Source organism: Nannospalax galili, unplaced genomic scaffold (genome assembly GCF_000622305.1).
Source record: "Nannospalax galili isolate Female #2095 unplaced genomic scaffold, S.galili_v1.0 scaffold744, whole genome shotgun sequence".
In the NCBI taxonomy this organism is placed as follows: Eukaryota; Metazoa; Chordata; class Mammalia; order Rodentia; family Spalacidae; genus Nannospalax; species Nannospalax galili.
In genome coordinates, this window is record NW_008351509.1 from 2,038,809 (window position 1) to 2,064,508 (window position 25,700).

At 45.7% G+C, this 25,700-nt stretch overlaps 1 protein-coding gene across 5 annotated transcripts in view; it reads left to right on the plus strand.

Moving 5' to 3' along the window:
- Tfdp1 (transcription factor Dp-1) overlaps positions 1-24,454 on the plus strand; it is a 48,105-nt gene extending 23,651 nt beyond the window's left edge. For 2 of the 5 annotated variants that reach the window (XM_008848433.2, XM_008848434.2), the window contains 9 exons: positions 8,239-8,345; positions 14,255-14,376; positions 15,569-15,734; positions 15,974-16,117; positions 16,551-16,619; positions 17,875-18,026; positions 18,373-18,539; positions 19,501-19,579; positions 23,128-24,454. In XM_008848433.2, the coding sequence (XP_008846655.1) occupies positions 8,239-8,345; positions 14,255-14,376; positions 15,569-15,734; positions 15,974-16,117; positions 16,551-16,619; positions 17,875-18,026; positions 18,373-18,539; positions 19,501-19,579; positions 23,128-23,275 (1,154 nt within the window). In that variant the 3' untranslated portion in view covers positions 23,276-24,454. Of the gene's footprint in view, positions 1-8,238; positions 8,346-14,254; positions 14,377-15,157; positions 15,347-15,568; positions 15,735-15,973; positions 16,118-16,550; positions 16,620-17,874; positions 18,027-18,372; positions 18,540-19,500; positions 19,580-23,127 lie in introns of those variants that run through there. The other 3 variants (XM_029553708.1, XM_029553707.1, XM_029553709.1) reach the window with 2 other exon arrangements.
- The last annotated feature ends 1,246 nt before the right edge of the window (positions 24,455-25,700 follow it).

Below are 25,700 nucleotides of genomic sequence, written 5' to 3' on the forward strand. Positions count from 1 at the left end.
AAATTAATTGATTTCCCCTTAATAGTGAGGCCCAGGAAAATTGACTGCTACTCACTGAAGCTCTGCAGGCTTGAGAATGGCGACCTGCCTTGTTTGGTCTTCTTTGTGTCTGCCCAGTCATGCCACTTGTTTCTGGTGGCCTGTGCTTTGCATGTTTGGAAGCCCAGGGGTCATCTGCCTTCAGTCCTCAGGGGACAGGTCTAGATGTACCTGGGCCACTGTTGTGTACTCTTTGGCTCTCCCCTGCCACCACCCCCTGTAGCCCCCACACCCCACAGGGCACAGTAGCATGAGGACTTGACCTCAGTCTTCACCTCTTCTCCTAGCCTCTTCCTTGGCACCTGCTTGGCCCCAGCCTTTCAAGTGAAACACGCTGACTCTGTGATCATAAGAGATATGCTGGGCTTGTGTGTCTACCCAAGCTGGTTCTTCCTTGCTTGTTTTGTTTTGGGGGAGGCAGTGCACAGCCTGCTGGGGCAGGTGTGGTAGCTTTCTGTCTTCATAGTTGGCAGTGGTGCTTGTGAGGAATGAACTTCAGTATCACTCTTTGGACAGTAGGGTTTCAGGAATTTCAGGCACGACATTTTCCATCCAAGTGATGAAGCAGAAATAACTGAGAAGGTGAGCGACCTCTTTTCCTTGGGAATAATGGTGTTCTATACCCTAGGCAAGTCCTGCTGCCTCCTTTTCCATGCTGTTCATAGTCTGACTGTGAGCCAGAGTTGACCTGGAGGGTTAGGGTATAAGATGGGTACCTGACACACATTTGAGATGCTTTGCATGTTATGGTGAGGCCGCTTATTCCTTCTCTTGCTTCCCTTTGCTCTTGGCTTTTATTGTCAGCCATGGCAGTCAGGTTCTGCATCTACATGAGGTTTGGGACAGGTTGGTGCTGTTCACTGCCTTGGCTGACTCCCTGTGTGGACCAGGGCTCTGTCAAGCACTTAATGCATGTTACCTCACAAGCAGTTGCTTGAACTTACTGAGTGCATGCTGCATATTGATGCTTTTTGGGCATTCTGGTGTTTGGAAAATGTACAGTAATGTCTCCCCTCAATTTAGACCTGCTTCCCATCCAAGCAGGTGATCATGACCATTAGTTTCTGGTGATCATTCCAGAGAATTTGCCTAGGTAGAACTGCCTGTCTGTTGAGTGTGACTCTGCTCTGACAGGTGTCCTGGGCAGTGAAATTGTGGGTTTCAGGGGGGTCCATGATGGACACACTGGCATAGAGGGGGTGTCGTGAGGTTCGGGACATAGGCATTTCTTAGGTTGGAGTTAATACTTCTGAATCCTTGGCTCTGTGCTGCTCAGATGCTGTGACTTTCTTGAGCACATGCTGGGCCTTCTGTTCCTTAATGGGTGAGCTGTCTTCATTGGTGGACTGCCTTTGCTTTCCAGCCTAGTCGAATTGAGGATGGAGCGTATTGTGCCACTTCTAAGCTGATCACTGAGCTGTTTCTTAGTTACTGAGGTGAAGAGCCTATGGCATCCTTCATGTCATTATACTGGTACTTCTTTTTTCTTTCCTTTGGTGCTAGTGACAGCTCAGACATGTGTTCTACCACTCTTCCATGCCCTGGCCTTGGAACAGCCAGCAGTGCCTGGGCATACAAAGATTAGGACCCAGCTCTCATTTGTACGTTGTACCCAGAGAATAGTCACATTTTTCACTGGAGCCATCTCTTTGGTCGGATCTTGAAGACTGAGCAGGAGCTAGGCCAGAGGAAAGGAGAAGCTGAGGCAGCTGGGGCAACATGCAATTCCCATCCTGCTTCATTGATCCCTTCATCTGGTTCCCATGGCTAGTTCAGTCTCCCCAAGGCTCTGGGGCCAGATGTGTTCTAAATTTGCCAGGGGAAGTCACTGCACAGAGTCTGTGTGTGAGTAACCTGAGTGACAGCAGTATGATCTTCCTCAGGTGGTGCTGCTCTGATAAGAGACCAGCTAGATGGGATTCCTGCTTTGTTGTGGTTTGTTGCTGCTGAGCCTGGGCCACTGTTGTCTGCTGGACCTTGTCCTTCTAAATCCATTCATATCATAGCCTCCCAGGCCTGTGGGAGGCTGAGGGCCACCTATTCCATCTCCTTTTCTTTATCTTCTATTGTTGCAGAGGGGCCATAGAAACGGTGATCAAAATATGTGTGCACATGAGAGAGGTTTTGGTGGTGGGACTGTAGGTCCAGAGGCTGCAGTGCAGGTATAGATGTTAAAGTCTTGGAGAACTTTATTCAGGAAACCTCAGGCTTGGCTTCACCTTAGATGAGGCCCACCACCAGCATTGGGAGAATCTCCTTTACTTAAAGCGCATAGAAGGTGTTAGCCTCTGCAGCAGCTTCTAGACTGCTGTGCTGGAGGGTATCAGGAAAGTCAGACTCAGAGGATAGATACATGCATCTGTCCTGCAGTCTTTGAGACTCATAGCCCCTTTCCCTCAGAAAAGACTATCAAACCCATAGCGTTTTGCGTTCCCAGACTCTGAAGCAGACACACCCTAGTCAGTATCAGTGGTAAATGGGACATGACAGACTTCTTGGAATAGCTGTCTGGCCTGCTCCTGACTACACCGCAGCACAATGTTGAATGGTAATTTGGCTTTGGAGTTGTTCATTCCAGAGGCTACTGGTTGATGCACTGTTCACCTCCTACCAGTGCCATATGGGGTTACAGCTGCTCACATCCTCACCAGCTTGTGGTGGTATTAGGTTTTCAGATTTCCCTGCTACTTGTGGTCTATCCTCTTACCTCTGTGGCCCCACATTGCTCACAGGACTTTACTATCAAAAAGAGGCTCCTTCCTGGTCACTCACCCTACCCCAGGGTTGCTGCCCATTAGACTTCTCAGTGTGTCCAATCCTGCTCCACTTTCAGCCTCTGTTCCCAGGGGCACCTACCATGAAAACACAGTTGGATGTATACACATCTTTCCCTGGTCTAGTAACTGAGAGGTATGTGCTCCCTGGAGAGACACAAACCTGTCCAAGAGTGCATGTGAAAATGTCTGCATGTACTAAACTTTGAGGTCCTTCCTAACCCTGGTGTGTGCTGGAACGTGTTTGTGATGTGCAGTCACCATACTGTGACTGTAGTTTCTGGCACTGGACCCTTCTCACTGCAGTTTCTGAAGGCAGTGTTATGTCACTTGGCTACCTTTCATTATTTATCAATTTTTCTAGAATTCTGATTTTTTTTTTTCCTAGAAGACTCAAAGAGTTCCAAATCCAGAACTATCATAGTGTGCTGAGCGGCCATTTCCCAGTACCCTGCCTGCTATAGGGTGTTAGAGTGCAGAGTGGCCCAGCTTCCTGCCTACTCTTGTGTTAAGTTGATGTTTCTCCGCATGTTCCAGATGTGACCTGTGCCTGTTATGTCCCGTCCTCCTCACCTAGCTGATTAGGGTCACATGTGCCCCCTTGGTGCTTCTCTGTTGTTCGTCTACTTCAGTGCTGTGTCTTTTTGTCTTCAGAATGAGACTTAAGAGAGAGGAAACTAATGATGGTGTATGCCAGACCCTGGTGTGGCCTCCATATCCTTAGACATGTGTTAGCTGCCATCCATGGTGAACTGTACCCCAAATATGGATCAGAGTTCGTTGACCTTGTTGTGGCAGTTAGGCAGGGACCTCCAGGGATGGAGCAGACATGATGAACTTTTTTTTTTTTTTTTTTGTCTTTTTGAGACAGGGTCTCCTTGTAGTAGGGCTGGCCTGGAACTCACTGTGTAGACCAGGCTGGCCTTAAACTCACAGAGATCTGCTTCCCGAGTGCTGGAACTAAAGGTGTGTACCACCAGGCCCGGCCTTGATGAGCCTTTTTTGACAGACAACCCTCTAGGGGACATTCAGGAGAGGCCTCCCATATCTTGCTTTTTTGTTCTTTTATTTTTAACCTTATTGACTGTTTTTAGCACTGTAATGACATTTCTGCAGCTGTAATCCTTGTCTGAGGCAAGGGATGGTGACCTTTGGTGAAATGCTGCTCCAGGAGTTGTAGTCTGTGGGGTCACTTGGAAGGGGTGGTACCCCTTTGCCCTCCTCAAGTAGTCCTAGGGTCAGAGGGAGAGGAAATGGGATGTGGGTTAAGCAGGGTGGTGGGGTCCCCACTGCTGGTGTGCAATCTGAATCCTCTAGGTAGTGAACTACTTCAGGTGCATTAGGTGCTCTTGTCCCAAAAGCAACATCCAGGACAGCTGTGGGAGGTGGTGGGTAACCATGCTAACTTTTCTATTATCTGCATGTGTCTCATGATATTACATGTATTCCTTAAAAACATTAGGTTTTGGGGGCTGGAGTGATAGCTCAGCAGTTAAGAACACTGACTTCACTTGCAGAGGACCCAGGTTCTAGTTCCAGCATCCACATGGTGGCTAACAACTGTCTGTAACTCCAGTTCTAGGGTATCCAATGTCCTCTTCTGACCTCTGAGGACATGGTATAACACAGGTGCACCTACCTGCATGCAGACATAACACTCATTCACATAAAAATAAAAATAGGGGCTGGAGAGATGGCTCAGGGGTTAAGAGCACTGACAGCTCTTGCAGAGGATCTGGGTTTGATTCTGAGCACCCACATGGTGGCTGACAGCCATCCATAACTTATGCTACTTCCAGGGGAATCCAACGCCTTCTTCTGACCCCTGAGGGCATTGCACACCCTGCATGCACTTAGACACATGCAGGCAGTACATTCATACATCTAAAATAAAAATAATAAAATATTTTTAAAAATTAAAATAATATTAAAAGTTAGATTCCAAATATGTAGATGGTTGGTTAAAATCATTTTATTAGCATATGTTAATTGTACAGAGTAATTGTCTTCATTGTGACATTTTTGTACATGCATGTCATGTTCTTTGATCATATTTGCCATCCAGTATCCTCTTGTCCCCTCTTTCCTGATAGTCTCTTGTTTTTTCCTGAATAGTCCCCCTCTACTTTCATGTCATCCCGTCACCTCCCAGTAGATAAGACAAAACGGGATACTTGTTTTTCTGAGCCTGGCTTATTTCACTTGAAATGATGATCTCCAGTTCCATCCATTTTCCTGTGAATACCATAATTGCATTCTTTACAGCTGAATAAAATTCTTTTGTGTATATGTACCACATTTTCTTTATCCATCATCTGTCAGTGAACTTTTAGGCCGGTTTTATATGTTGGTTTTTGTGACTCGTGCAGCAATAAGCATAGATGTGCAAATATCTCCATGGCCTGCTGATTTAAGAGTCCTTTGGGTATATACCCAGTAATAATTAACTGGATTATATGGTGATTTAGTTTTTAGTTTGTGTGTATGTGTGATGTGTGCATGATGTTGAGGGGGGCACAGGTGTGTGCAAGTCAGAGGACAACTTTGTGGCGTCATTTCTCTCTCTCCATCTCTAATTGGGTTCTAGGGATCAAACTCAGGTCACCAGGTTTGTGTAACAAGTACCTTTACCCACTGAGCCATCTACTAGTTCCCTCTTAGATTTTTTTTTTTTTTTTTTTTTTTTTTTTTTTTTGTCTTGTTGAGACAGGCTCTCCCTGTAGTCCCAGTTGGCCTGGAACTCACTGTATAGACCAGGCTGGCCTTTAACTCACAGAGATCCACCTGCCTCTGCCTCCCAAGTGCTGAGATTACAGGTGTGTGCCACAACAGTGGCTCTTAGGTTTTTTTTAAAGATTAGTTTTTATTTTTAATTATATGTATGGGTATGCAGTGCCCACGGAGGCCAGAAAGAGGGTGTTGGATCCCCTGAACCTGGTGCAGGGAACCGAACGTGGGTCCTCTGCAAAAACAATTATCTACTCTTAACTGATGGGCCATTTCTCCAGCCCCTCCCTGTTAGCCTTTTGAAGAACCAACCATACTGATTTTCCATAGTGGCTGTATCATTGTACATTCTCACCAGCAGTGTATAAGAGCTCCCCTTTCCCCACATCCTCACCAGCATTTGTGATTATTTGATTTCTTTATAGTAGCCATTCTGACAGGGGTCAGATGGAATCTCAGTATAGTTTTGATTTTCATTTCCTGGGCTAAGGCTATTGAACATTTTTTGAGTATTGATTGGCCATTTGTTCTTTTGAGAATTGTTTAATTCATTTGCCCACTTACTGATTGGTTTATTTGTCCTTTTGATGTTTAATTTTCTTTCTTTATATATTATGGACATTAATCACCTGTCAGATAAATAACTGGCAGAGAATTTCTCCTTTAGCGGTCTCTTTACTCTGGTGATTGTTTCCTTTGCCATCAGAAGCTTTTAAATTTCATATAATCCCCATTTGTCAGTTTTAAGGATAACTTCCCATGCTTTTGGTCCTTTTTAGGAAGTCCTTGCAAGACTGCTTTGGGGGGGGGGTCATTTCAATAGTTTGTTGAAAGTCCTTGCATGTATTTTTAGTGCGAAATGTTTTCCTTATTTTCATCTAGGAGTTTCAGAATTTCAGGTCTTACATTAAGGTCTCTGATATATTTTGAATAGATTTTTGTACAGGATGGGAGATCAGAATTTGCCTTCGTTCTTTTGCAGGTCTAAATCCAGTTTTCATAATACTATTTAAAGAGGCTCCCTTTTCTCCAGTGTGTGTTTTGTATTTTTGTTGAGAATTAGGTGGTTTTAGCTCCTTGAATTTATTTCTGGGTCCTCTATTTTATTGTATTGATCTATGGGTACCTTTTTTTGTTACTATGGCACAGTAGTATAATTTGAGATCAGGTATTGTGATAACCTCTAGCATTGCTCTTTCTCGTTAGGATTACTTTGGCTGTTTGGGGTCTTTTGTGCTTCTTAATTTCAGGATCAATTTTTCTTTTTCTGTGAAGAATGTTAGTATTTTGATGGGGATTGTATTGAATCTGTATATTGCTTTTGCTAATAGTGTCATTTATTTAAAACCATTTTTAGCCAGACTTTAGGTGTAGTTAGTATAAAGTGCTTGTTTCACACATGTAGAGGCCCTGAGATCAATCCCCAGCACACACACACTAAAAAAAAAATCAAACAGAAAACTTGAGAAAACATTTTTGAGAAAACACTGTCTTAACATTTTTATAATTTGATCATAAGATCTGTAGATAATAAGAATGTGATTGCCAGTTATTAAAAAAAAGGTATGTAATATTTTAGAATCTTTTTTATTAATGGGTAGTAGCAATTTACACTATCCATAGAACTATATATTTTTTTAATTTTTAAAAATATTTTATTATTTTTTATTTTATGTGTATGAGTGTATTGCCTGCATGTAGGTAGGTGCACCCATGTAGTGCAGTGCCCTCGGAGGACAGAAGAGGCCATTGGATCCCCTGGAACTGGAGTTATGGACAGTTGTTAGCTGCCCATGTGGGTGCTTGGATTCGAACGCAGTCTTCTGCAAGAACAACCAGTGTTCTTAACCACTGAGCCATCTCTCCAGCCCCCGTAGAACTATATATATATATATAATTTTTGTTTGTTTGTTTTTTATTTATTTATTTTTGTCTTTTTTTGAGACAGGGTCTCCCAGTAGCCCCAGCTGACCTGGAACTCACTATGTAGACCAGGCTGGCCTCGAACTCACAGAGATCCACCTGTTTCTGCCTCCCAAGTGCTGGGATCAAAGATGTGCGCCACCACGTCTGGCCATATAACTATATTTAAAAGCACTTGTTACATGGTTCCTTTGAAAAAGCTTTAACCACTATTACTTTTAGTGAGTTAGCACTGGGTCATGTTCTGATTGCTCTTTTACAGCTGAAATGTCAGCCTTTCATAAAGGGATTCTGTGTGGCAGTATTTGTATCAGGAAACATGTTACGTTCTCTAATTTATTTTACGACTTTAATGTAAAGAAGTGCCATTTTATCCCTCAGACAGGCGGTTGGGGGGCCGTGGCAGGAGGTGGGACAGGAGCAGAACATGGGCTGCTAGTATTTGGACTGGAGTAGCCACTTGGGGGTGCTGTCGCAAGTTCTGATACCTGCTGTAGAACCAGCACTAACATTCCCCAGCCCCAGTGCATTCCCTAGCCAGTGCCCCAGAGGGCACCTGAGCTCTGGAGATCTAGGAACACCCAGGGAAGAAACTAGAAGGGCCCAGGACCAAGCTTGGGGGCAAGGGTGGCATTTGTGACTGAGCCTTAGATCTGCAATGTCAAAACTAGGGAAGGTTGAGTTCTCATTAGAAGCACCATTTTCTTGGAACCATTCATTTTAATCTTATCTCAGAGACATAGTGTGACCCTTGACCTATGCCCTTGTGTTGCAGGTGTGGTATCTCTTGTGGCTGTCCACCCATCCACAGTGAACACGCTCGGAAAGCAGCTCTTGCCAAAAACCTTTGGACAGTCCAATGTCAACATCACACAGCAAGTGGTAAGTTGTAAGATTCATGAACATCAGGTTCTGTGGAATGGGCTAGATGGTATACACTAACTGCTGTGGCCCTAGTGTTCTTGGCGTACTGGTGGTTGGCTTGTGTGAGTGATTTTCTTCTCTCCAAGGTGTGTGCTGGCTCCTGAAGGTGCATGCTGTTTCTGTTGCTGTATGTGCACATACACATAGTGCTTAATCTTACTATCTTCAGTGACTCAGATAGGCATATTGCTGGGTGAAGTTGTCCCTGTGCACAGGATATCTAGTGGATGTAGGTTGGGTGACCCAGGCCTGAGCACACTTTCTGCTCCATTACCTCCATTTACAGAGTTCTGAGCCTAGAGGGTTTCCTCTGTGTTTAGTAAGCTATGCTGGCTTCCCTCCATAGCAACTGTGCCTTGGGGCCAGGGAGGAAGGGTGTGGCTGTGTGGCTATGGCCACAGGATATGGCCAGCACCATACCCTTCCCTCATTGAGTGATGCATCAAAAACAAATAGCCCCCATAGGAGCCTTGCAGCCTCCCTCAGAGTCAGTGGGGAGGGCTTTCCCTGCAGCTGGAGCTTTCTTTAGTTGGGGATACTTTAGCATAGCTACTCAACAGTGTATATCCTCATGACCTTCTTTACCATGACCATGGTTACATTTCTGACCTCCATATGCTCTGGCCCCTTGTGGGAAGTCTGGGCCTTGGTGACACATGTGCCTTTTCTCAGTGTTTTGCTTGCATCCACCTGCCCAACCCCCATGCCCTCATCCCACTGCTGCCTCATGCTCCCTTGATAAGTGTAAGAGGCTTGGTGCTGTCCCTCAGGTATCCACCAGGGCCCTAGGACTCTGCAGCTTTTTTTTTTTTTTAACATTTATGTATTTTTCTGTGTGTATGTGTATGTATGAGCACACGTCATGGCATGTGAATGGAAAGGTTAGAGCACAACTTGTGGGAGTTGATTCTCTCTTTCTACCTTGTGGGTTTGGGGTTGAACTCAGGTTGTGAGGCTTGGTGACAAGTGCCTTTACCCACTGAGCTAACTCACCAACCCCCTCTGCAGCTTTTTACAGGTTTCCCTAGCTGTTTCTCAATTCTTCCTAAGTTTTCACAGGCATCACCAGGTATCCCTGGTCTCTGCAGAGTTCTCCCATCCCCAAAGAGAGTTCTGTACTGGGCTTTTTGCAGTTGCTATTTTGGGGGCAGCTCTTCAGTGTGATCAGGTTTTCTGTCATTCCCATGCTTCAGGTTTGCTTGAAGTCTGCTGTTTTCCATTATTTACGCACACTGGTGTCCTCCAAGTCCTTCAGTGGGTCTGAGCATTGTTTTGCTCTTATCGTTTATTGTTTTGTTTGCCTTTTTTTTTTTTTTTTTTAAATGTAGACCAGGCTGGCTGGCCTCGAACTCACAGAGATCCACTTTCCTCTGCCTCCCAGTGCTGGGGACTAACACCTGGCTTGGTTTGCTTTTTTTTTTTTTTTTTTTTTTTTTTTTTTTTGAGTCAGGGTCTCCCTGTAGCCCCAGCTGTCCTGGAACTCACTATGTAGACAAAAGCCTTGGGTGTCTTGAACTTGTAGAGATCTGTCTGCTACTGTCTCCCAGGTGCTGGGATTAAAGGTGTGTGTCACCATACCCAGCAAGAGATGAGGTTTAACTGGCATGACTATGGGGTGAGCTCTGGGCACTAAGGACCCCCCAGCTCTACGGGTTGGAGCTGGTCTGTCCTGAGGCCATGAGAGGAAAATGTTCTTCCTGTATTGAGCCCTGCAGCGAGGAGTACAAGTTCTCCTTGAAGACTTGTGAATTATTGAAAATGTAAAGCCATACCAGGGTATTAGGCATATTGCAACATTTCCTTTAAATTTTTTTGCTTATTAATTAATGTCCTTTTACTGAAAACCAAGAATGTTTTTGTTTTACTTTATAATTTCTATAGCTTCATTTTAATACCATGTATTCTAGCAGAATTTAGCTTGGCAAGTAAATCTTAGTTGTAGCAACAGTTCCATTTTTAGGGCCCCATAAACGGGTTGGGGGAGAGTTATATGAGATAATTTAAACTTTGTCTGAAAGTCAAATCTGATTTGAATTGAACTTTGTGTGAGGAGGAGCGAGTGATACTGTTTTATACTTTGCAAATGTCGTAGAAGTGGGTCAGGGCTTATGTGCTGTGAGTAACGTTTATGCTCGTGTGTGTGTATGTGTGTGTGGTGTGTCAAGGATTGAACCTAGGGCCCCATACATGATAGGCAAGCATTATATTACCAAGCTATATCATCAGCCTGACATGTTCCAAGAAACTCTTGAACTTTTCTATATGTTTAAGGTTTTAGGGAAATAGCCTGGCCGACTCAACACAGGAGATGATGCGTAACTGTATGTACATGTAAAATGTGACCAGGGCAGGGTCTGGGAACTCTTGGGTCAGGCTCTGAGAAGAGGCTGGGAGAGAGACTAGGTATGTTGTTCACAGGTTTGGCACAAATCCACGCAAAGCAGTGTCTCTGGTTTCTAAGTATGCACCAGGTGGGCCCCTGCAGATAGCTTTGTGGTAAAGTCTCCCCTATCCTTCCTTTGAGCATTTACTGCTTCCCCAAACCTCTCTAAATGTTGTGTTTTGCTTTTGTCTTTTTTGGATTCTGTATGTAAACAGTCATGCATTGCACATGAAAAGCTTTCTGAAGTTAAGGTGCAAAGTGTGTCCTTAGGGCAGACTTGGGGAAAGGGATGCCTTAGACCCTTTAGGGGTTCGCTTGGTGACAGAATGCTTACTAACTAGTGGGAGGCCTGTTCCATTCTCAGCATAGCAAACCAGTGTTAACAGGACTTCCTGGGTTTGCTTGAGAGGCATGGAGGTTGGTTCTGATTGAGGTAGGGTTCTTAAGTCTCTCTGGGATTTAATCCCTGCCTCATTTGCATTTCCCTGTTCTGTGGTGGTCAATCCTCAACATAGGCCTGTCAGTCCCTGTGCCAATTAGCAGGAAGGAGTTTGAAACCTAGATGTCTGGGTCTGAATCAGTTCCAGTCCCAGTCCCAGCAGTGGTGAGCCATAGATGAGACTTCTGTTTGTGACCTGGTCTCTTCTCTTTGCTTCCCTGTATGAAGTAGGGGTTGTCATAAGGGGGAGACCATAGCACTTTTGCAAGAGAAGTGGCTATAGAATCTGGAGGGACAGTGTCCCTGGGAGCAGTGGGAGTCCCCTCCATGCCACACATGTGTGCATGCAGAGGTTGGAGCATGTGCACACCAAGGGTGGAGAGCTTCTTGCTCCTAGAGGCTCTGTTTTGGGGTGCAGATGGAGTGGGTCCACTGTCCAGCCTGGCTGCCTTCCCTGGGACTATGATCCTTGCTCTTATCTGGGGTCTTATACTCTGGCCATGCCAACAGGGAGTCGCTGCTTTGCAGTCTGGGTTTCTTCTGGCTCCTTTATGGCCTAAGCAGCTTGTTTTCCTCTTGCCTTCATGGCTTCCCACTTGAAGCAGTGGGTGCTGTTTTGTTGAACTGATACTATTGACCCTCTGCCCAGTGGCAGTGCAGGCAGAGGTGGGGTATGTGTGTGTGTACACAGAGGATGGAGCCTCTGTAGAGAAGCATGTGCACACAGGGTTGAACATTTACTGAGCAGTCTGTACATTAAGTTGGAACATAATATATGTGAAGGTTATACACAGCCTGCCTGGTTTCTGTTGTCAGATTCACAGAGATGTATGTACCCAGGTGTTAGGGAGGTCACTGGAGTTGTTCCTGGGATGTACACAGGGCCTATGGGCAAGCTCGTCTGCTTGTGCTGATAGACATAGGTCTTGGTGATGAGTGAGGCTGCCTGTGAGGGGGCCATTTGGCCCTCCTCAGCATAACAGTCCAAGAAGACTGCTATACAGAACAGTTAAAGCTGGGAAGTGAGTTTCCTGTGGACCTAGGCACTTGGCAACTTCTTTGTGAATAGTGGGTAAGCCAGCCACAGGCAGCCTCCTGTATGTGCATGGCTGCCAAGTGTAGGCAGGTGATCCCAGGCCACAGAGTCCTGAGCCCTGCTATGTACCTTCCTGGAGCTTGCTGTCCTTCCTGCTGCTGACCAGGAAGAGACAGGCTGTGAGGAGCTCACACCGAGGTCTCACAGTCATGAGCCTGTGCTGGGGAAGCTGGGCTCCTCAGGGTAGTTAAAATCATATCTCCACAACCCTTTGGGCAACTCTTGTGCCTATGTGAGTGTGACTGGGAAGCATTACTTATAACAGAACTCAAAGCTCCTATAAGTCTGCTCCCTGTCTCTTGAGAGGGTGGGGAGTTTCCCTGTTTCCATCTGAGAGAGCAAGCCAAGCTGAGCTCCCCACCCCCCATTAACCATTTATTTAAACCCTTAGCAGTGACCCAGTTCTCCCTTAAGTGTACCCACACCCTAATTGGGCAAGACCAAAGCCTCCTGAAACACTGCCCTGGGGGAGGGCTTTAATCACTGTGTGAACTTGCCTGTTGGACTGAGCCCTGGGCCAGGCATGTCCATCTGGGATACGTACTGGGCACCATCTGGGGACCCAGGCATCCCACTTTAGTACCTGTGGAATGTCCTGATGATATTTGGTCACTGAGGTACTTTGTAGTCTTTACCAAAGATGCTGTTTTTGTCTTTTTTTGAAACAGGGTCTCCCTGTAGCTCCAGCTGGCCTGGAGCTTGCTATGTAGACCAGGCTGGCCTTGAACTCACAGAGATCTGCCTGCCTCTGCCTCCTAAGTGCTGGGATTAAAGGTGTGCACCACCATGCCTGGCCATAGATGCTTTTTAAGGTTTTTTTTTTTTTTTTTTAAATCTTATTTATTATTTTTATTTTATGTGTTTGAGTATTTTGCCTGCATATATGCAAGTGCATCCATGGTATGCAATGTCCGAGAGAGTCAGAAGAGGGCACTGGATTCCCTGGAACTGGAGTTATGGACTGTTAGCTACCATGTGGGTGCTGGGAATTGAACCTGGGTCCTCTGCATGAGCAATCAGTGCTCTTAACTGCTGGGCCATCTCTCCATCCCCAAAGATGGTTTTGACTTAGAGTCATGTAGTAAGAGCTTTGACACATTGAGACGTTAGTTGTCTGTACAGAACAGTGTCTCCAGTGGAGCAAGTTTGTGTGTCAACTGAGGAAACTGAAACAGCAGACCTGTTGCCAAAAGGCAGACCATCAGAGGAATTACCAAGTCCTCAGAGCACTGTAGGAATGGCTGGCATGGCTACCCTGTCATGGAACTGGTTGCCTTGATCCCTAAGAGCCATCACTCCTGGGCTGTTTGCTCCCAGAGAGTCACCTGCTCTCTTTTTGTCCTGATGTTGTTTCCATCCTGGGGTTCCCTAGAGACTGCAGGGAAGTGGTCCAGACAGGGCAGCTGGGTACCGGATCAATTTGGACAGTGACTGGTGCAACTTTTGAGCTGAAGGCGAGACCTGCTGTCTGTTCCAGGTTTGCACTTGTTCTGACAGCTATTTTATGCTTATTTTCATACTATGGAAATGTACAATTTTATCCTTGTCTATCATTAAAAAGGAGTAAACCAGAGATGTGTTAAAGTGTCCTGCTATTAAGTCTGGCTGTCATTGAGTTGCCTATCCTATCCCTTTGGCCTGCTGTTCCTCAGCCTGCCCTGTCCATTTCAGCACTCTGGCCTGCTCTGTCCTCTCGGACTCACCAGCTGATAAACTTCTGTTAAGTGTAAAAAGGTGCCTGAGCTAGAATAGGAAGCAGTTCTACATGCAGAGCAGCTGTAGCAACAGTGGTCAGTGCTTTGGATGTTGCTCCTGTGGGACATTTGCTTCTCTTCTGTCCTCTCACTGTGACTGAGGTGCTGCAGTACTACAGGTATGAGCTGATGACAAAAACAGTAGCACCATGATGTGGAGATGTCTGATTGTTATGAATTCTTTTTTGACTGTAGGTGATTGGCACGCCTCAGAGACCTGCAGCATCAAACACTATCGTGGTAGGAAGCCCACACACCCCCAATACTCACTTTGTATCCCAGAACCAGCCGTCCGACTCCTCACCTTGGTCTGCTGGGTGAGCACCCCTACCCTACGGTGGCAACTGCCTAGAATGTCCCCTCCTTTGGCCACATGTCACATGGTCTGTAATGGGGGTGCATCAGGACAGAGTTCAGAGCTCTTGACCCATCTGTGTCTAGGCCAGGCATCAAAGCGCAAGCCTGACTCTTGCCAGCTACTCTTTTGAGGGTTTGGAGCTTTGGGCTACAAAGAGAACATTGACCTTCATCACTTTGAAACTTTTACTGTTCCCTCTGGGTATAGAGTGCAGGTTTTACCTGCTGACGCAGTATTTGGCCTCTACCACATACCACACCAGGCCACCATCCTGAGGATAGTCCTGCAGGGGTACACTGCCACTAAAGCAGTGGCAGATGTGAAAGTGACTTTACCTAAAGGTCACTAATGTGTTTCCCTTAAAAAACACATACTGTAGCCGGGTATGGTGGCACATGCCTTGAATCCCAGCAGTTGGGAGGCAGAGGCAGGCAGATCTCTGTGAGTCCAAGGTCAGCCTGGTCTACATAGTGAGTTCCAGGGCTATAGGGAGACCCTGTCTCAGAAAGACCAAAAAACCCCCAAAAAACAAAACAAAAAAAACCCGCATACGGTTCTGCCATAAAACCATGTCTGTATTGGCTGTAATTAGAAATCACCTGTGTCCAGATCTCACAGGAAGGAGATTAGTGACCCTGTTCTTGATTTAGCCAAGGGCTGCACTTTTGGCATGCCCCTGATCTGAAACACGCTTCTTGGTTTCCTCCTATTGTCACGTGTGCCCATCAGTCTAAGCATTTGCCTTGTATGCCATGGTAACCTGCTGAAGTTGGCCCTGAAAATTCTTAAATTTACACTAAAATGTGCCGTGATCTGACACCAGCAGACGTCTTTAGGACATTGGTGCCTAGCATGTGGTCCGGATCAGACCCATGCTGATTTCTGCCCTTCGGATGTCTGCCCATCTTCCCCGACATTTGAAGGCACAGGTGTGTAAACTGGCCTCATATATGTTCTTTTTCTGACCTGAAAAACCCACTGATACCTGCAGATGTCCTTGGTGTATTGGGATGGAGCCACTGCCACCTGTGGTGGGGCTGAGGGAATTACGGGCCTCTGGGGGCTCTGCAGCCTTAGGCCTTTCTGCGAAAATGTCCTTGATTCACGTCTGGCTCCATGACTACTCAGAGTGTCTATTCTCTGTTTCAAAGGAAGCGGAACAGGAAAGGGGAGAAGAATGGCAAGGGCCTGCGGCATTTCTCCATGAAGGTATGCGAGAAGGTACAGAGGAAAGGGACCACCTCCTACAACGAGGTAGCTGATGAGCTGGTTGCAGAGTTCAGCGCTGCCGACAACCACATCCTACCAAATGAATCAGTAAGTGTTCTGGTAGGACATGAGGCCTGGCTTGCAGGCCACTCAGTGGAGCATGGCCTTTCAAGGTGAAGCAGTTGTAGACACTAGAAAATAACAGGCTCGGTATAAGAGGTGAACTCTCATCTGCAAGATCAGTGTCCTAGAAGATGGTCGGGAGTGTCCTGTTAGGGTCTGAAACCTCAGCTGCAAATTTCTAAGCCGTTGGGTTGCTGAGAAGGCTTTTGCTTTGTCTTCCCCAGGCTTATGACCAGAAGAACATCCGACGGCGTGTCTATGATGCCTTAAATGTGCTGATGGCCATGAACATCATCTCCAAGGAGAAGAAGGAGATCAAGTGGATCGGCCTGCCCACCAACTCTGCTCAGGAGTGCCAGAACTTAGAGGTACACTGCCTATAGCAAGCATTTATTAGCCTTGGTCACTTGGTAGCATGGCATGAAGTAGTTGGGTTGGCGGGAGTTCTCTCTGTGTTTCCTAGCCTCTGGTCCTAGGCAGTTTTTACATGTGTTTACAGATGTGTTTGCTTCCATCCCAACTGGCTCTTTGGGGCCTTGGCTATTGAGGAGGGAGCTTAATTCCCAATCCTTGCTCATGAGATTTAAAAAAATAAATACAACCAAATCTGAGAAAGGAGGGAATCAGGTATGATGCTGAAGTTTCAGGAACCCTGACCATCTGTAGCTTGTGCTGTGGCCACATGTGTCCATGTCACTGTAGCTGATGCTGTTGGAGAACTGGTGCCTGTGGGCCCTACAGATTAGGTTTATCAGCACACATGCTGATGATGGGAAACCCTCTTCATGGGTCTGTCTACAGGTGGAGAGGCAGCGGAGGCTGGAGAGGATCAAGCAGAAGCAGTCTCAGCTCCAAGAGCTCATCCTGCAGGTAGCTGTCCACCTGAGAACAGCCATCCTCCCCCTGGAATCAAGAGCTCTGCTCTGAGCTTGTGATGGTGTTGGCCACATAGGTCTTATTCCTAGAGAGTCTGACTGTGAGCAAGTGTGTGTGAGTGTAAGCATCCCTTGGCATGAGAGTTGGGGCAGCCTCTATGGAGGGAGGTCATAGGGAAAGAACTCCCTCAGAGCTAGGCCTCCCCTGGGGACCAAGTACTGCATTGGGCATGTAGTGAACTGTGACAGCTACTGGTCAGGGACAGCATAGGTATTTAGGGCTGTGTGTTCATGGGAAGTAGTCCTGGAAGTTCGGCTTCCCCTGTGGAGACCTGGGGGTGTAGTACCAGAATTGGCAGCAGCGAGGGGTTTATGGCAGGACAGGCTAGTCTCTTGACTAAGATGTGCCAGAATCTTTCAGGAGGCATAATGGTGGGACTGGTCATGGGGGTGAGTGACCACCAGTTAGGGATGGTCATAGGTGTCCAGGAACACCTAGTAGTCAGAGTTAGAGGTCCAGCATGGTCCCAGTCCCTCATAAGGCCAGGCCAACCGCCTAAAACTTAACACAACCTGTGGAGTGGTGTTAAAGACCCAGAGCCTGGGGACATCTGTCATTCTCTGTGGGATCAGCCCAGGATGGCACGATGGAGCCAAGCTAGAGTACCAAAAAGATCTGGGAAATCGGGGATCCTGGCCCCAGAAGGAAAAGGTAGGTAGTGGCCCAACTTACTCCCCATTTTCTTGGCCTGTGTTTAGTTGTTTTTTGTGACCACATGGAGATCAAGGCCTCCTACTGTGTGCAGTTGATCATGGCTTCATAGCAGCACTTGCCACTATAGGGAAGAAGGGGGTGGTTGGCAACACATGGTCAGTTTAGGCACTGGAGCACTGGCTCTGAATTCAGCCCTGCAAGGACCCAGTCCTCAGGGAGAGATCCTTCATGCATTACCAGGAGGGCCATAGCCTAGGACTGAGTGTCTTCCATTAGGCCATCCCTCACTATAAGAATGACCAATGTGGGTAGCCTCAGCACCAGAGGTAGCAGGGGTCTACCTTCAGAGTGAATGCTTTCCCTGTGCTCCTTGTCTTTCACGGGCTAGGGACTCCACTTCCCACATGCACACCTCCCTGTCAGGTACACTGCAGGCTGATCTTTCACCATCCAGGTCTCCACTGTCTGCAGGGAAGGGCAAAAGGACCATGTGACTGTAGCAACATCTACCAGGGCACCTCTTGCTCTTTTTCAGCAAATTGCTTTCAAGAACTTGGTGCAGAGAAACCGCCAAGCGGAGCAGCAGGCCCGCAGGCCACCCCCTCCCAACTCTGTCATCCACCTGCCCTTCATCATTGTTAACACCAGCAGGAAGACCGTCATCGACTGCAGCATCTCCAATGACAAGTGCGTCCTGAACTGGGTCCTCTGGTTGCGTAGCCCTTTTTAGGGGAAGAAATTGTGAGATGCGTTTCCAGGACTCAATCCTAAAAATGCTTAATAGCAGCATTTGTTGTCTTTTTGGTGCCCATGCGGGTAGCATTGTATCCTGGCCTGTGCCAAGTCTGGAACAGGTTAATAGTTTGCGCAATTACATAGTAGCTTATCCTTTGTTCTCAAGTTTGTATTGTTTTGTCGAGACTCAACCACAAGATGTAGGGTTGGGAGTAATGATGGACAGTCTGCTGTCACCAGCCCACAGCACTGCTTTTCCTTGGAAGCCCCATATTTCTCATAGTGCCTTTCCCCACAGATTTGAGTATCTGTTTAACTTCGACAACACCTTTGAGATCCATGATGACATTGAGGTGCTCAAGCGCATGGGCATGGCATGTGGGCTGGAATCAGGGAGTTGTTCTGCTGAAGACCTCAAGATGGCAAGAAGTTTGGTACCAAAAGCTCTAGAACCATACGTGACAGGTCAGTTGTGCCCCAAGGCTGGTCATGCGTTAGCCAGATGCATCCGCAGTGCCTGGGTGTCTGCAGAGACTGAGTTGAGCATGGTTCTTCCTGGTGCCATGCCCACTGGTGTGGTCCACAAATGGTACTTGTGATTTTCATGATAAAGGTGTTACAGAGCGAAGAACCGTCTTCTAGGTGGGACCAAGAGTAGAGATTGATATTGTTCGAGGTGGTGATAGGCTTGATCCAGTCCCAAAGCTGTCACTTGGTCCCTACAACCCTGATGCCTTACTGGTGTTATATTAATCAGGACAGCATGGATCAGGGTTGTCAGTTCCCTGGGCTTTAGTTCTGCCTCTGGAGTCTGCTTTCTGGTGACATTGCTGAGGCATCAGGTCATGGTCCCAGGTGTGAAGGCCTTATGATTTTGTAATCCAATGAGTGGTATGGATTCAACTCTCATGGACAGTCAGTGACTCCTCATACCTCAAGGGCTTTGACTGTCCCAGATCATGTGAGCATCATCTTGTTTTGTCATGCTCTGCTGTGTGTGAGACATGGGGACATCAGCTCCTGGGGTACAATCAACTTTTCTGCAGCAGCTGCAGGCCAGGACACTAGGCCTCAGGCTTGCCTTCTCATCCTATTCCTATAGAGATTTGTGGGAATCTCAGATGGAAGGTGAGACGGTTGTGCATCCATACTGTTAGTCCCCATTTCTGCTCTCTTGGTGCCACTAGCTCACAGGGCAGCATCAGGAGCCTTTCCTGGGGCAACAAGCATGCTGAGGTGGTTCTCCCTGCCTGGGCAAGCCAGGCCTGCATGACCACACCTAGGCACTCACCACGGAAGGCAGGGCAGAGCCGCAAGTCAGGGTGTCCACAGGTCTCCCTGAGTTGGCTGATCATGTAGACTTTATTTCTTTCTTATACACAGTGGATCTCTCAGTTTTATTTCCTTTTGCTTTCTTTCTTTTCAGAAATGGCTCAGGGATCCATTGGTGGGGTGTTCGTCACGACAACAGGTTCTACATCCAATGGCACAAGGCTTTCCACCAGGTGACAGCAGCTGGGGGTGGGCAGCCTTATTGTGTTCAGACACACAGGACTGGTCTGTCAGGGAACTGTCTGCTCAGTCAGGGGCACAATGCTTATGCCCCTATAGAAAGAGGTTACTTTCTTGCTCTCACCCCACCCCCTAATTTCATGGGTTTTAAAAATAACACATAGTAAAGTGGTGGTAAAAAGTACCCAGGTCCCACTGTCCTTATCAGGACAAGTGACAGCAAGTCTTTCAGCTCAGCTCTTTACTTTTAAAATATTATCTAATGGCACAGTATATATACAATTTTGTTTTCTTCTTTACACTTTTAAGAACCTTATTTTATTGTGTGTGTGGGCATGTGTGCATGGTATATGTGTAGAGGTCAGAGGAAAACTTGGTGGGGTCAGTTCTCTCCCACCTTTATGTGGGTTTTGAGGATCAAATGCAGGTTGCCAGCTTTGTGTGGCTAGTGCCTTTACCTGCAGAGCTGTCGCACTGCCCCCCATGTTTTAAAATTTTATTTATTATTATTGTGTGTGCGTATAATGTATGTGTGTAAATGTGAGTTCACATATGTGGAGGTCAGAGGACACCTTTTGGGAATTAGTTCACTCCTTCCACTATGGGAACCAGAGGTCAAACTTAGTTGTCAGGCATGCACAGCAAGTGCTATTACCTGCTGCACCATTTTGCTAGACTTTGTTTTATTAAGATAGTCTTACTATATAGCCAAGCCTGGCCTTGACCTCACCATTGTCTTGCCTTGGTCTCCCCAGTGCTGATATCACAGGTCTGTATCACCATGCCTGGCTCAAAACAAGTACTTAAATTTTTTTTTTCATTTTATTTATTATTTTTATTTTATGCATATGAGTGTATTGCCTTCATATGTGTAAGTGCACCCATGTCATGCACTGCCCACAGAGGTCAGAAGAGGGCATTGGATCCCTTAGAACTGGAGTTATAGATGGTTGTTAGCTGTCATGTGGGTGCTGGGAATCAAACCCAGGTCCTTTGTAAGAACAGCCAGTCCTCTTAATGGCTGAACCTTCTCTCCAGCCTCCTTAAAACTGCTTTTGGGAAAAATAAAAATATTTTGTATATCTGTGCAGATAGTGTGTGTGTCTGCACAAGTGTTTGCTGATGTATGTGCATATGTGTGTGTGTATGGATGGTGTCTTCCTCTATTACTTTCCATCTTTTTTTTTTTTTCATTTTTATTTATTTTTATTTTATGTGTATGAATGTTTGGCGTGCATGTAGTATAAGTGCATCTGTGTCATGCAGTGCCCCATGGAGGTCAGAAGAGGGTGTCAGATCCCCTAGAACTGGAGTTATGGATGATTCTTAGTCGCCATGTGGGTGCTGGGAATTGAACCTGGGTCCCCTTCAAGAGTAGTCAGTGCTCTTAACTGCTGTACCATCTCTCCAGTCCCTATATCTTAGTTTTTTTGAACTGAGTCTCACTAAACCCAGAACTCACGGACTGACTAGTCTGACTGGTTATTGACTGTTTAAATAAAGGTATCAGCTGTCAGTTGGACCATGAATTTTAGAGTAGTGAACTTTAGAGAAAGGCTTAAGATGGTCTTTACAGTGCACATGAATGACAAAACAATGGGTTATTGCCTGTTATATTGCTAATGTATAGTCTTTAGGTTCAGCTTGAATATTAATAAGATACTAATTTAATATTTTAGAATTGTCATAAGGGGTGGGAGAGATGACTCAGCAGTTAAGAGCACTGGCTGCCCTTGAACAGGACCCGGGTTCAGTTCCAGCACCCACGTGGCAGCCAACAGCCATCTGTAATTCCAGTTCCAGGAATCTGACACCCTCTTTTGACCTCCATGGGCATTGTACAACATGGTACACTTACATATGTGCAAGAAGTACACTTATACACATAAAATAAAAATAATAAATATTTTAAAAGAGAATTGCCATAAATTAGGAGCTGTAGATGTTGCAGAGGGTCAGTGAGGCATTGGTATAAGTGAACACCCTGTGTTATCCAAAGAATCGGTGAGGTGACGGTGTTAGTGGGACCTGGTGTGAGTAGGACCAGTGTGTCTTCTGGGGGTGGGTAGCTGCTATGTGTGAGGCCTCCCCTCTTGTAGTGTTCCAGCTCACAAAGCTCAGCTTTTCCCTTTTGAACTGAGTTTCGAGCTAAATGTAAGTGTATGAGATCTGGCTGCAGAATGTATAACAAGGATTATTCTTTTTTAAAAAACAATTTAAATTTTTATTTTATGTGTATGAGTGTATTGCCTGCATATATGTAAGTGCACATATGTCCACCTGCAGAGGTCAGAAGGAGGGCATCAGATCCCCTCGAACTTGGGTTACAGATGGTTGTTAGCCAACATGTGGATGCTGGGATTCAAACCCGGGTCCTCTGCAAGAGTGGCCAGTGCTCTTAACTGCTGAGTCATCTCTCTAGCTCCCAAGAATTATTCTTTGAAGAAGAGTTTGTTATTTTAAAATATTTTGTCTTCAGTTCTTTAATTTTTAAAAATTATTTTAATTTTGTGTGTGGGGGTGTGGAGATCAGAGAACTGTTTGGAGTTGGTTCTCTCCTTCCATCTTTTATGTGGGTTCTGGGGGATTGAACCCAGGTTGCCAGGCTTGCACAAAAGTATCTTTACCTATTGAGCCATCTTGCTGGACACAGTTGGTTCTTTCTGGGGCTAAACTGTTAAGGCCTCCCACTTTTCACATGGAGAGAACAAGGCTGCAGCCATGTCATAAGGAACACTGGCATTGGTGATGTGGTACTTAGTAGGAGGTATGTAGGTGTCTTGCAGTTATCAGAATATCCAAATGAACATCTGTAGCTCTTTGGGTAAATTCTTCATAGAACTTCAGATTAGTTTTGCTAGGGTGAATTTCTCAGATGTAGTTATTCCATCAGAAAGCCTAGCATGTGTTAATGTTTATTGTTCAGCTTTACAAATACCAATAAAGACACTAGAGTACATGTATGTGGCTTTTTGCTAGTTAAAACATGCCTCCAAGTATTAGGGTGTATCACCAGCTCAGGCTGTCCTAAGATTTGTTGATGCTTCCTAGTGTTCTGGGTTCTGATCCATGTTACTATGGGGGCGGGTCTGGGCTGGGCTAGGGATCGAACCAAGTGCCTTATATATGTCAGGCAAACACTCTATTACTTTGCCACACGAAGGCGCGCTTGGTATGTCACCTCCCAACCCACTCTTTTTCTTGGCCCAGTACTGGTTGTGAGCAAAAGTCCTGGAAAGAAGGATCTCGGTCATTGTCTATGCTCTGTGGATTTCCTGTGAGTCCCAGTGACCAGGGACGGTGCTGTTGAAGTTCGTGTGCTTTGGCTGTTCTGTGTTCAGAAGGATGGGTTTGGGGAGTAATTGTGAACAGAGTGAAGCTTGTTACAGATTAGGGTTCTCTATCATAGGTGGAGAAAATATTTCCTTCTCTGCTGGTAATTTAAAAAAAACAAAAAACCCTCTCCTTGGGGGGGCCATGTGCAGCCTTTCCTGGGCTGGGAAGAGTGGGCTTCTCCCCACTAACTGGTCTGTCCTTGCAGTGATTTGAGTAATGGTGCGGATGGGATGCTGGCCACAAGCTCCAATGGATCCCAGTACAGTGGCTCCAGGGTAGAGACCCCTGTTTCCTACGTTGGGGAAGATGATGATGATGATGATGACTTCAATGAGAACGACGAGGAAGACTGAGATCCCAGCTTGTAGACTCCTCCCCTTCAAATCAGCTTCAGGAAAAAGATGTGTAGAGAAAAACTTTTTAAAGTGGGGTTTTCTGTTCTTTTTGGCCTACTCCCAAGAAGATACCCGTGAGCTATGGAGTTAGATGTGCACCTCCAGTAAAGATTGTTCCCGCGGTTTGAGCCACACTGCGGATGTGTTTTGATGCCAGCGTGCTGACGCAGAGTCTGTATTTACTTTTTAGATTTTGCGTTTTTGTTTTCTGTTTTTTAAAGTTTGAAGTTTATTTTTGCCCCTCAACAGTTCTTGCTGGGTTTGCTAAGAAATTATACTGCACCCATGCCAACAACAATAATAAAACGCTATCCCACCATGGACATCCAGCACCCAGTGCTGTGTGTACAGTGTGTTTGAGTGGTGCCACCTGCTGCAGATAGCCAGGCTTTAGGATGAGTTTCCTTTCCGTCTGTTAATCCATGCAGTGTCCAAAGAACCAAGCCGATAGCAAAGCTCTACTTTTTAAACATTAAGCGCCATACGTCCTATTGTGACTTTATTTTCCTTAAATTATATTGATTGTTGTGATCCCATCAAATTTGTACTTTTTCTCTATTGCAGGAACAAATTACGAAGTACTTTTTCTTGTTTGTTTGCTTTTGTTTTGTTTGGAAAAGGTTTACTGCCACGCTGGTGCAGCTATGGAAATTGTCTAGAAGGTTATTGCTTATGGTAAATTTGCCTGATTTCTTACAGGCTACGTTTGGAAACTTTTTATTATATAGTTGTTTACATACTTATAAGTCTATCATTTAAAGACATGTACTGAAACAAATGTTGGATTTGTTTCCTAAGCATCTTCCTGTAATCTATTATAAAGTTGAAATTAAACATAGAGAATGTTTTAACAATTTTTTAACTCAAAATTTGTCAATCATTTTTAATAGTTCTTTTTTTATAAAAAGAAAAAGGAATTTACAGACAGGCAGTAGTCTCTTAAAATTTATTCACAAAAACCCGTTAACTGCACAGTTGCTGTTAGCTGCCTGTTCTAAAACGATAGTCTTTTTATTGAAACACAAATAAACTTTTCTGTAATATTTTATGGAATATAAAGAGACTTTAATTGTTTGACTTGTTTAACTCAGCACTGTTAGTTTTTATTAATAAAACGCGCATGGGCATTTTAAACAAGCTCTGTATTTCTGTAATTCAGAATTGTGGTCTAGAAGTTGTTCTGGCTTGTTAGTCTTGAGTGGAAAGGCAAGCTCCCAGGCCTGATAGCCAAAGGCATTGTGTGTCCTGTGACTTCACATTCCTTCCACTGTCTGGTGTAGCTGGAGATACCCCTGGTTTCTACTCCCTGATGGCACAGGGAACAGGAAAGGAGGATGAGATGGGTGTGGGCTGTGGGTGCTCACAGTATGGAAGTTGATTCTGTGACTTTCCTGTCTTAAAAGTTGAGGCAGATTTTACAGGTTTGACTTTCAGAGAAATGGTAGGACTGTGAAAGCATTCTAGAAAGGTGGGGACTGGGAACACCAGCAGTCTCTGCTTGCCTTGACAGCTGCACTGGTCAAATCTGCCAGACATACCTATGTAGGGACTATGGAGTCTGCTGAAGGCCTGCAACTTGGTGTGTGTATGGGGCCGGGGATTGTTGGAGGTGGATAGCTGGTACTTTGGTCCATTTGAACTTTTCCACAGTAGCAGCTACTCACTCAGCATGGCCCCATAGATGGGATGAGCAAAAAGAACCAGGTACTGAATAGCTAGGTGTGCGCCCAGGTTGCTAACTGCTGCTTGAGGCAGACAAGAGAGGCAGCTGACCAATGGAGCAGCTCCTCTCCCATGGCTGCAACCCTTCCTTCTGGATAACTAGACATCCAGGGAATTTAGAGGTCAGTGCCTTTTTCCTACTCTTCTCTTCCATTTCCCCCCCCTTTTGGCATTTGACTGAAGACTAGGGCATTTTGAGGACATTTTGGAAGTGACTAGGCAAGCCTGGAAAAGGCCTTCGGGTGGCATTTCAGGCTGATCCATTGCAGACAGCCTACAGCTATCAGAACACACAAACAGCCCAGCAAACCTTGGGAAATGGAACAGTTTGCTTGCTGGCCACTGTGTGAGCAGTTTTAAATGTCTAACTTCCAACAGAAAGCCAGAAGACATGAAGAAAACTGGAAGTATGTTCTACTGATAGAAAAAAGTGAATCGGCAGACAGTCCCTGAAAAAGATGGCATGCATTGTGGACAACACTTTAAAACGGCCATCTCAGAAGTGCTTCAAAGAACTAAGGAAAGATGAGTGTCAAGAAAGTGATACATGAACAGTATTGATGTGCCAATAAAAAGAGAAAACCTAAAAAGAAACCAGAAAGAAATTCTGGGGCACAAATGCGCTGAAATAAAAATCCATGTTGTCAAAGGTAGAATTATC